At 37.6% G+C, this 12,452-nt stretch overlaps 1 protein-coding gene across 2 annotated transcripts in view; it reads right to left on the bottom strand.

The window, feature by feature from the left end:
- EFNA5 (ephrin A5) overlaps nt 1-12,452 on the bottom strand; it is a 207,721-nt gene that overhangs the window by 33,573 nt on the left and 161,696 nt on the right. For both annotated transcript variants that reach the window (XM_015849467.2, XM_032441285.1), the window contains one exon: nt 3,499-3,791. In XM_015849467.2, coding sequence (XP_015704953.1) covers nt 3,499-3,791 — 293 coding nt within the window. The remainder of the gene's footprint in view (nt 1-3,498; nt 3,792-12,452) is intronic.

Raw genomic sequence — 12,452 nt, 5'->3', positions numbered from 1 at the left:
ACATCTGGTCTCTCTAAGAAAAGTCTGAGCATATACAATTGACAATAGTCACAATGATCAAATTACTAAGTAAACAATACGAGTAAAAACCTGGAGCATCAGATAATAAAAATAGCATGGATTTGTGAAGAAAGAAAACGTCAAATATTGAATTCTTTGATATGAAATAACTGGGCTGGTGTCAAAAAGGAATCAAATGCTACAGCTTAATATTAGTACAGATTCTGACACTCCATCTGAGACACATTACTTTCAAGGAAAGAGCAATGCGAACAAACTTAAATCAAGAGGGGAGCTTGGTTTGGAAACTGCTGTCAAGATTCTGCATTAATCAGAACCAGACTGGTTATAGCTGTGCCTTCATCTTTTCATTTTATTATTTCTGATTGTGGAATTGCCAAGCTATTATTGATATTTTACTCCATATATGCTACATTAATAAAAATAAAGTATCTATAATTAAGTAATGAAAGCAGAAACAATATCCTCACTTTTAATTATATAATATTATACTTTTTATTGTCTTTTTTTCTACTTGTTTGCTTTTGTGTTCATCTTCCCTTGCATGGTAACACAACATATCTTGCAAACCAAACTTCATTCCAATTGGCATGAAAATCACAATTACACTGCTAAGCATTTAGTTTCTGGTTTTGGTAGATTTTAGTGACATCATCTTCAGTAAAACTATTCTGTCTGTTTTCAGGCCAACATATAATAACCTCAGGTGACTGCATGTAAAGAACTACGAAAAAACAGAGACTTCTGTTCATGATTTATTGTTTACTTTCCCCCACTGTGCACTACCTAACTAAATAAAAATTATTTTCTCTCCAAATATTTAATATTTTTTTCTTCTTCTATCAAAAGTAAACTTGATCAGTACTTGTTGATTGCATGTCTGCAATGCAGAGTTCACTTATTCAATAGGAATTTGAAATCAGAAAGCTAGATTTTTTCTGGCGCTGTATATTCCTGGAATGACTATGCAAAGAAGTGAGATCCAAATTCATGTACACAATACATGAAAGCATGGCTTCAGAATGGAAAGTGGCATTTTCAGAAACCAACAGTTCAGAAAGGAACTAGTCCTGTCACTGGTTTTGAATTATTGCATTTCCTAGAAAAAATGGCAACTAGAGACATGTTACCTTAAAAGGTAAAGCTTTAAGACTTTTAGAAAACACCAAACAGACAGTAATTATGTAAAAAACCTAACCCACCACTTAATACTTTGTCTTCCCACGGGTCTAGACTACATGACTTATTTTGTATCCTTTAATAGAACACAGCAGGTTATATGGTGAGCCTTCCTTCCTCCAGCAGAGAGGGCAAAGGTTTAAGATACGCTGAGGAAAGAAACTTCACTGGCTGGGAAGTGATTTCCTTATCAGGCAAATACAGGGAAGTAGTAAAGGCAGTCTCTGTAGCCCCCACTACGGCCTGCTGAAAATTCTGATGAAGAAATAAGGAACAGTGTTCCACCATCTTGTTTCTTCACTATAGACCAGGAGAAAAACATAGAAGCATGACAAAAACTTTGCTTTTAATTGCTGTTCTGTTCCTTGTAACTGCTTCACTCTCAGTGTTGTCCTCCACAGTCCAAAGACTGGGGAGACAAATACTAGCAAACAAATATATCTTTCCTGCTAATTTTTTGCTATTTTACCCTTCATTTAAAAATAACTCATTCTAAACTCAGTTGAATATCATAAAGCTCTTCATATTTTAAACCATTTTGGAACAATTATTTTGAAGGGAACCCTTGACAGTTAAATGAGTCAGTTAAACGAATGTTAGAGAATATGCCTAATGATTTTTAGGGCAATATTGAATTTAACCAGAAATGAGGAAAACCAGGCATAAGTGCCCTGGGTGTATTTGAATTATCATATCTTACTTGAGAATTCAATGGATTTTGTCTATTTTGACAATGAATCTATTAGCTAGATAGACCAAGCTGAGATCTCCCTTCTCCCCCTTACTCTCCCCCCCCCCCCCCCCCCCAAATTTCTATTTCTATAAATATTTCTGTATTTATTATTACTTCTCTTATGCTAGCAGATACTGGTGTCATCCTTGTGCTACAATATGGTAAAGACATTTCATTCCTTAGATTAAGTATGCCTGTTTTAATGGTGATGATCAGGAACTGAATTAAAAACAAACAAATAAATACAGAAAAATCCAGTATTCAGAGGGTTTTGAGTAACCCAAAACACCTGCTTAAGTTAATGGAATGTTTTTAGTCTGTGACATGAGTAAGACAAGGCACAAACAATACAGATTTATTTACCCTAGAACACTATCCTCATAACCCTGATATTAACCCATATTAAAAAAAATCACCATATTTTAAACCGTAAGCAATATTACTGTTTGCTGTTATTATTACTATTATTATTACCGTGCTTCAGAACAAGAATAATGCACTGTTCTTCTGATGCTGAGCTGCTACTTATTAGAGGATTTTATTTGCTGGGAGAACAGGGAGTGAAATGAAAGTATTCCATCAGGAATACATTTCTCTGTAGATTTAGAAAGGGAAAAGAAAAATCTCAAAGCTGAACAAATGAGGCTGAAAAGCAGGGATCATACATACTCAGTTTCCCTAGTGAAATGAGATGGAAGTTCTGTTTCACAGTAGAAAGGCCAACACCGCATATGAGGGCAGTATTTATTGGTACCTACTATGATGCACAGCTTTCAAACCTCTAGCTGAACACTAAAGCCAATAAAAAATGCTGCTGGAACAACAAGATGTAGAAGATTTAGGTACAAAACAAATTGTTGAAACAAGATCTTACTTGGGGGATCAATCAAATATGATAGCTGCAGAAGTGGTAACTGCAGGGAGGGGCCAGTGCACCAGTCAGCTCATCCCTGGATCTCAAAGCTCCCCAGCTGCTCTCCCATGCCACATGGGTTCTCTGTGGCTTGCATGGGCTGGGAGTTGGCAGAAACCACAGGTGAGGCTTGGTGCTCGGAAGGCTCGCCTTCGTAAGTCACCATGTCAAATACTGCTGGGCTATGAACATCAGCAGTTATGCTGCTCACAAGCAACATAGACCTCACTTCTCAGGGATGATAAACATTACAAATAAAAAAATAATTAATCTGAGCAGTAATCCAGGAATTACACGCATGAATAATTAATTATTTTTCCTCACACATGGGGAAAGCTTCCACCCTTCTTGTCTTCTCTTCCATTTCAGCGTATTGCAGTAAACACTGCAGCACATTGTGTGTTAAAAGTTAGCCACAGTTCAGTAAACAGGCTGACATGCTATTTCATGTGAGAAAAGAAGCTGTGATTTAATCTCATTTCCACAAGCTAGATTCCTAGCTAATATATCTGGGGATACTTAAGACTGCATTCACCGCAAAACATCTGCATTATACACAGTTTGGCCCTCTGCATTTCCACAGAGTATAGGTGAAAAACTAGCTGTGTTTCTTGCACCTGCTAAGCAACAATGGTAGATCTCCTATACTCACAGATGTAGAAATACTCCCGGCCTGGCCTGAACTCAAATCCTAGTGAGAAGGGTGTGAAGAGCTGGAACTTTTCTGAGAACTTCAGCGGTCCATTCGGGGAGTGTGGCCGATTGCACTCCCACCTCTTGAACCCTTTGGAAATGTGATCACAGGAGCTGTAGCCATCAAAGTTCACCATGTACAGAACATAGCGTTCGGTCTTATCTTCTGGCACCGAATCTTCATAGTGAGGGCAGAATACATCCAGGTAGTCGTTGATGCACACATCAATGTGGTAGTCACCCTGCTGGAATCTGAAACCAAAGGAAGAGTTGAGACATTAGTACAGTCAGTGCACAATGACCTTGTTGCAGGTTAATGTTCTTGTGAAAGAGGCATCACTAATGGCATTTCATCTCACGCCCGTCGTACTCATTCACCCTTAAATCTAAGTCCTAAAATTCAACAGAACAATCAGAGACCACTAACGCAGGACTACAGTCCTATGACATTCCGGATAAAGGTTTTCGATCTTTCTTATGATAAAGTGAATCTTTTGCTAAGGCACACCAAGTTATACACTATCTTTCTCTATGGTTTATTGAATAAATAAAGCATTTTCTCATCAATTATTTGTTAAAAAAAAAAAAATAAATAAAAATACAAGAAGAAACAAAGATACCAGAAATGTATCAGCCTCCCCACATCAGTGCCTATACAAACATGTACTTATGAAGAAAAATAAATAACCCAAGTTCATCCTCTTCTGAGTCAGGCAGCAGTCTTCCCTGTGTTGAAAGCTGACTTCACTGTGAGAACTTTTAGTTACTACAAGAGCAGAAACAGGTTTGCATTCTTCAAGATTAGCAGCAGTTTGTCAAGATGCAAAGGAAAGCCTGTATTGCTATTTTATGATTTTTGAAAAGCACTGTGACTCCTTTGCCAGAAGTACACGTACTGGAGACATCACTCCACACAGATAAAAGGATTCTGGGATATGAATTATCAGCTCTCAGCCTTACATGACAGGTCTGAACAAGTGCCAGCTGAGAAACGCAGAGCAAGGCACCAGCCCAGATGCACTTCATTATTACTACTATTACTGAGGAGTGCTTATATGCACGGGATTTTTCTTTTGTTAGGAGGGAAGGTGTCCTTTTTCTCCCCTCTGCTTCACTTACATTACTTCTCTAATGCCTGCCGTAGAGTCTGGAAGAAACTATGGGAACAAATTCACTGCCTCCATGGGAGCTCATGTCGTGATGGACTTAATGATTCCATAAAGCAGGTCTGTACATCTATCAAACTCTGCAAGGCCGCCAAGGAAACCAAGCACTGACCTGCTCCACCTCAGGCCGACTGGGCTACTTGTAGCTTCCCTCTTTCGCGGATGCAGTTGTCAAGTGTACCACAGAGCAATAAAAAGACCATGACAGATTTAACTATAATACTTCTTTTTAGCTGAGGGGCATATTTTAAACACCTGATGGGCCTGAAATCTGCCATCTGGAGCCTTCTATCTAATTTCAGAGAAAAAGCAATGATCTGCTGGCCCTCCAAGGATAAATTCAGAGCAAACTATACCTTTTCATATCCCTACAATAATTTAGCCTCAATAAAATAGCTTTTTAAAGGGGAAAAAAAAAACCAAAAAAACAAAAAAAAACTGAACACGCATCAAAGCATGATATATCTGTATAATTTCAGCCAGTGCACAGACTCATAGTTCCATTCTAAATACAAGAAAAAGCCTTTCTTAACCACAGTGCTTTCAGGAAAATTCACATTTATCTAAATCACTAGTTAAGAAATATATTTTTGTACTCCAGTGCTTCCAAAACCTGTCACACAAACAGATATGGTCTTAACACACATGAAAGAATGTACTGCTATGAAATTGGTGCCTATTCTCTGAATCAGTTAACAGTAAACTATTTCATACATGTAACTAAAAGGACTATCTTGTTAGTTCAGAACAGGAAAGCCTTATTATGGCAGTGATATCTTTCTTTGTTTGTTTTGGTTGCATTTTTAATTTTAAAATTCAGTTAATTTTTTTATTAGTAACTAAAATGTTGGTTTTCAAAATAATTAAATGAATTATGTATGCACATGCACATGTACATTTATTTTAAACACACAGGCTCCTCTTTCTCAAAACTGCCTCTCATATCAGCCTTTGCCTTCACAATAACATCCAACAATGGTTTTATGAGAGAAACTGGTCAAAACTAGATGCAAGTAACCGCAGACATCCAGGATCAGACTGACAATACTTAATACTAGACTTTAACAAAATGAATAACCTCACACAAGCCGCTTCTCTAGACTGCCTTTAAGTCAATGGAAAGAAATACAGACTTTGAGTCCATTTCATCTGACCTAGTTAGGCCCATAGTATACTGTGGTGAGATGGATCACGCTCCTGGAGCAGCTGTTTCTCTCCTTTAACTAAAAGCAGAGTCTAGACAGATATTTCACAGATAGACTCTATACTGTGAATAACTGAATTTGAAGAGGTGAATCTGACCACAAAGCTCATGATTATGGGGATTTTAAGCACAGAAAGGCAACTGAATTTGTGATCGTGCCTTAAACCCATGTTATCAAGGAAATCAAACTTGTAATCTTCACCAGGGAGCCATTCTACACAGCACTTCAAACAAAGAGCTTATCCGATGCCCTTTTACTAAAGGGCTTTTATTAAACAAACAAAATCACAACACAGCCTCCCTCTTTGGTCACTGGTGTTTGAGCATCTTCACTCTTGTTTCTGCCTCTGCCAGTGCTGAACCAGACGAGCATCCTGGTCAAGCAAAGCAGCACACAAGGGCAAGAAGAAAGCACTGGCTTCAGAGCTGACCTGAGGGTGAAGGACCACCACATGCCCTTCAACCCACTATCCTTTCCTCCTCTTCTATCCTCTCCTGCTCTACCAGTACTTTCAGCCCAGGGTCATTTGCCAGGATGCATTTACATTTACACCTCTAAAAACGAGGAGGATGTTGTGCATTTTAAATGATGTGAACTGGATGATCTTAGTTGGTAGTGCTGGCATAGCAGCGAACCTGCTTGAGGGAAAACATGTACCAAGGTGTTCTATAAAGCAGCTCTAAATAAAGTTTCTTCACCCCATATCTCAACAGCAGTGCTGAAAGGAGGTTATTACCAAGTTAAGAAGTAGAGTTCAGGTGATTGTTTATTTTTTTTCTTGTAATGTCTTAAAGAATTCAGCAATAGAGGACTCGGAAGATGCAGAACAAATTTTGTTTTTCTAAACAAAGCTAAAAAATCTGCCGTGTGTAAGATGAAGTGAGTGGTGAAACGTGCTCACTTCTCTCATCACAGGAGAGTTTATTCCTGAAGAGGATTCACAATGGCCTCTGACCTGTGCAGGAAGGTAAGGGGTGGCCATTTGTACCTCGTAACAAACTCATCAACTCAGAATCCTTTCAGTTATTGAAAGAAAAATTCTGCAGAAACACATTCCTAATAGTTTTAAACCACATCCAACAGAAGAACACTTAACATTTACAGCTTAAAGCCTCTTAGTAAGGCAAAGTCAGTTATTAACATGAAACAAAAGTTCCACTTCAAGTGAAAGCATTTAACAGTGTTTAGCCACATAAATATGTTGAAGAACACAACACATAAAGGCACGGTGTAATCTATTCACAAATATGTTTTTAAAGATGACAGGAACAGGATTTCCTATAGACTGTATTTAAGGCATAATAAATTTCTCCTTTTCATGAGACTCTTTCAACACAGACTGGAAAACCCACTTTTCAACATTTCTCTAGCAGTGCTACTGACATTCTTTGCCTTTCCTCAGCTGTGTATCTGTCCTAAGAAATCCTCACATGGGCCCCTGTGAGCTCCCAGAAACAGGTGGTAATTAGAATCTTTATATATCCCACCATGAAGAAGAAAACCAGTTCTCCATAAATTTGTATGACAGAATACAGTGGTGTGGTAGAAGTCAACTGAAAAGTTGATTTCTCAAAACTCAGACAGGGTCTGCAAATCTTGCAAATGTTGTCATTTGTCTCCCTGCAGGAGCAGTAAAACACAGCTACTCCTCAAACACAATTAACCTTTGTTTTGTTTCAGCTGGCATTCAAACAGTGTCTTGGAGACTTGCTCAGTAGAAGGCTAGCTATTAAGCAGTATGTCACGAAAAGCATTGAATGCATACAGCTAAGTAGTTTCTAAACCTGAACGTAACCATAGCCAATAGCGACCATCAGCTTGCTGCTCCAAACCTGCATGCAGCTTCTATCAAAAGCAATCATACCAATGTTCCTGAGCTCAAGAGCTACTGTTCAAATATCTAAGGTACACAGAATGGAAAGAAAGAAATTCATGGTAACTTTAAGTGGGGAACTGTAAGACTAGCTATTTGCTATGTAATTTTATCTTCTATGTTTTGTTTATCTGCTAATGCAAAAGAAAGCACACAATCTCTGTGCACATTTTTTTCTTCATAATTTTAAGTTCTGAAGCATATGAGGCTTATTTTGAAATCAGTAGCTTTGCTGGTCACCAAAACAAGTGACAATTTATTTAAAATAGATATTTAGAATGCAACAACAGTTTTGTTTGTTGGGTTTTGTTTCTTCATCCCTTTCTTTCTTGGAATAAACACTACAAAAACCTTGTTTAAAAACAGCACAAATAACACTAATTGCCCATTATCATTTAGATAGATAAAAAATTGCAATAGCTTCTGCTTTTTGCTTCCCATACAAATCTTATTAGTTATATTCTATCAGCCTTCCTGTAAAATCAACATGACAGATGCTTTACTTCAAGATAAGTGTACTGGAAAATTTTCCTTTTACTATGTCAACCTTTCTTTATTTTGAGCCTGTTCTGTTAAATGCATGCAGCAAGGCTTCACCAGCAACCAGAAAAGACTTCAAATAGGTACTTTAGCTATGAATTATGAAATTCTGGTCTTCAAGTCTGGCACCAGAAATGATCAGATGCAAATGGCCCTGATTCTGCTGCCTGGAGCCTGTACAGCCAGGAACACAAACACATAAAGGACAATGCCACAGTCGAATGCTGTCTACCAATAGCCCTGCTCTCAAAAGATCATCTAAAATGCAAAGCAACATAACAAAATTCAGCAAATTGATTTATTCCTCACAAACCATAATTATCCACAGTGTTCAGGAGTACAGCAAAAAACATGCTTGTTCTGTTTCCAAAGGAAAGAAGGTTTCTGTGAGTAGCACATGTGCACCCCCAGCAACTGCTGTTCACTTACCTCCTGCTTTTTACTTTAATGTCTGCTAAGGCAATTTCTACTAAGTTTAGCAGAGACAGAAGTCTCAGAGAATACAGCATTCCTATAAGCATCGTGTAAAAGGCAGCCAGGTGAGAAAGATCCTTCAAGTATCCCCCAAAAGACTAAACCACCATTAAATGTTGTTATACAACAGCAACATTTCTCCCAAATACGCTAACCACAGTAAAAGCCTCAACTGGAAAAATGTTGAAATTGGCTGAAAAGTAAGTCTATTTCTGTCAGCTAGTTACAGTACTGTTTGGTTAATTTATTAATAGTGGAGGCATGAGTATAAAGTAGGTATTTGCATATACAATGCACATATAAGCATTTGTATATGCAATAAAATGTCAAATATGAACACTCTCCATAAAACATAAATGTCCTTTAAGAGAACAACATTTAAATTGCTCTTGGGATGTGATTATATCACTTATTTACCATTCCATGCTACTGAATTCACACACATTTTTTGCTTCTGTTTGGGTTGCAAGCATAGCAGCATGTTACACCATCCTAAACTCTATGCTTACAGCAGAGTAACTCGTGCCTGCTTATTCTTTGTTCTCTTAGACAGACCAAGCCCTCTCATTTCAAGTAACTTAAAGCTACTGCTGTGTGATGGGGGGAATCTTCTGGCTGTTAATTATCTGAGGGGTTGTGGGATTAAGTGGACCATTTTACTGCAGATAATTTTAAAGATGCTATTTCTGTAGTATGCAAAAATAACCTCTTTAATGCTTTTCTGCTCTTTTACTGGCTTTGTCACAACATTTAATAAACTCTGTTCCCATAGCTGTGCTGACACCAACAATGATTCTGATGCACAAACAATGAAGTAATCAAAGAGCTATTTTAATTTTAGCTCTATTCAAACCAAAAGAAAATTCAACGTTTTCCAGATGCTATGAGGGTTTGCTAACAGTAGCAAGACAGTGACATTTTAGATCCCTAGCAGAGCATTACTGTCATGAGCAAGCAAAAGGAAGGAAAAAAGACATAAATAAAAAACAAAAAAAAAAGAAAAAAAGGAGAAAGAAAAGAAAAGAGAAAAAAGAAAAGAAAAGAAAAGAAAAGAAAAGAAAAGAAAAGAAAAGAAAAGAAAAGAAAAGAAAAGAAAAGAAAAGAAAAGAAAAACCATACAAAGGAAACAAACAAACAAACAAACAACCATTTTGAAAGAATTATCTTAGGTTATATCTTCGTAAGTTAAGAAAAGCTCAAAGTGCCCTTAGTAAAGACTCTGTAGGAAATGAAACACTGACAAAACAGAAAAGAAACAACTAATCAGGGCTGTTGTTCAAAAAAGCAGTATTCAAAAATTATGCCTAGACAAGACTGGAAGTTAAGTACACAATGTAAAAAGAAACTTATTCTCTTGTCATTAAGTCCTCTATTCAATTACCATTTATTGGAGTAATTAAACACTGGGAAAGGATGCCAGGCTAATTGTTAGATTATGATAATTACACAGCTTTGCTGTGCTACAGCTGATCAAAATAAGATGTGGTCACACGCACTCAGCTAAAGCTTCTCTGCAATCATTGGGCTTCCATGGGAAACTTATTACTATAATAAGGCCACTTATTACCAGTTCATTATCAATCAGGCAGAGAAACTTATTATTTGTAACCTTCGTTTTACTTTCCCACCCGCTCTCCTGGAACAAGTCTCCCAAAAGGTTGTACCCAGGCCTCCGCCTTTGGCTGGCTTCCTTCCATCACAATTACACAGCTGAGCAGAATCAGGCTCCTGCACTTGACAGACTTCATCACACTCCCAATTACTGTTTCACAGCCATCTGCAAGAGCCTATCCCATTTCTTGAAAGAGCCAAGTGGTCTCCCTGTGTTAAACTCCACATATATGTGTCAGAGATTTACCTTTCCCATTTATTCCTACTGCGTCCATCCTGTCTGGGAGATTTTCACACTGCTTGGACTGAACCAAAACCAAACATCCCAAGCACACATAAATTAGAACAGAACCGTGTTAATTGGGGCTTTATGAGAGGAGTATTAAGTTACTTGCCTCCCTGCAAAATCTCCCACCCCCTTATTGGCCAGCCAATGGTACAAGACAGACATTGTGCTTTAGTATTAGTTTTCTTACATAATAACAGGATTTTGATCAGTTGCCACCCTATCTGGTACTTCCTACTGCCTATTTAAACAAGACAAGTGACCTGCTATAATGAACAGATATGGGAAGAAACATGAAGCAAATAACCTTCAACTTGCATTCAGGTTTTTAAAAGAAAGTAACTGGTTAAGTACTCGGTAGCTTTGAAGAATCAACAAAATATTTGGCCTTAACAGAAGAAACTCACCAAAGAACACCAAGCTCATTGCTTTTGTTCTGTGCTGATACAAAAACTAGACCTTTTGAAATGTTAGAAGCACCAACCCCTGCATAGCCATCTAATTAATCTCCTTGGATATGACAGACAATGGTTTACAACACTGGTAAGGAAAGGTTCCAGCTTCAGTCTGGCACTTCACCTCTCCATGCTCTCTAAGAGGATGGCTATGCAGTAGTCCATCACTTGCAACCTTTTGATTCACCTAACTTCCAGAAAAAAGAAACCTCCTCACAATCAGTCAGGTGAAAGTCTACAATTTTCTGGAAAGAAGAAAATCAAATAAACATCTGTCTGTATCTATCAAGATGTATATCTAGGTGGACAGAGATACCTACAAATTTAGATAAATATATTTATATATAAATAGAAGCTCTATAAATAAAATCTTTATTTTTTCTTTTCCCCCCTAATAAACCCTATTATTGAAAGCTTCCTGATGTCCCTTGACTGAAATACTTCTTCAGCAAAAAGAAGAAAGCCTTTATCTGGACCAGGTCACTATTAATTTCATTAACCTGAAATTAGACCTGAAATATCTTGTTTTCCAATTCTTGTGCTGCACAAAAATTTCATTTGTGTCACAAGTTAATAGTGCATCAAATTTAAAAGTATAGACTCATCTTTTATTTATTTTTATTCTTTAAAAGCCCTTTAAGGAATAAATTGTGCAAAAACGTGCTTACACCACTTACTGTTAATAATTTCCTCCTTGCACTCATAACTGTGTTTATTTGTACAGCTGGGTCCTATACTGACTTTTTATAGCTGGCACTGCAGAAAGATATACGCTCAGTGATAATGCAAACATTAAAAAATAGAAACTAATTGCTCTTCCCTGAGTAGATATGAGGGAGGGGGAAATAAACAAATCAACATTTATTTCCCACCTATAAATCTGAGAGTACTCCACAGATCCTCAAATGCTGCAACACCCTCACCCACTTAACTTACCGTCATTCTGCACCTCACGATCAATGAGCTGGACATTTTTCATTCTGTTTATTAAAACTGTTTCTTCAGACTCTGAATTTTTTAAAAGACTTCGGTTTAATGTTGGCACACACAATTTCTGCCTGATCTTTCTGAGTTTCTGTTTTGATGCAACTTCTGAAGCGAAGTGCTCATCACATGTACGGAGGTTCAGTGGCACAGTCGTGGCATGGATGATAAGGGTGGCAAGGGGTTCAAAATACCACAGCTCTGATCCCAAGGAGGTTAGGCTCTCATTTGCAGCTGTCCCAGCTTTGATAGCTTTAATCCCCAAGACTACAGTCTGTACCTAGCTATTGATTTTCTATTGCTGAGGGCATTTAACTTG

Source organism: Coturnix japonica, chromosome Z (genome assembly GCF_001577835.2).
Source record: "Coturnix japonica isolate 7356 chromosome Z, Coturnix japonica 2.1, whole genome shotgun sequence".
NCBI lineage: Eukaryota > Metazoa > Chordata > Aves > Galliformes > Phasianidae > Coturnix > Coturnix japonica.
Note: the sequence above shows the minus strand (reverse complement) of the source record. Positions and strands in the feature narration are given on the sequence as shown.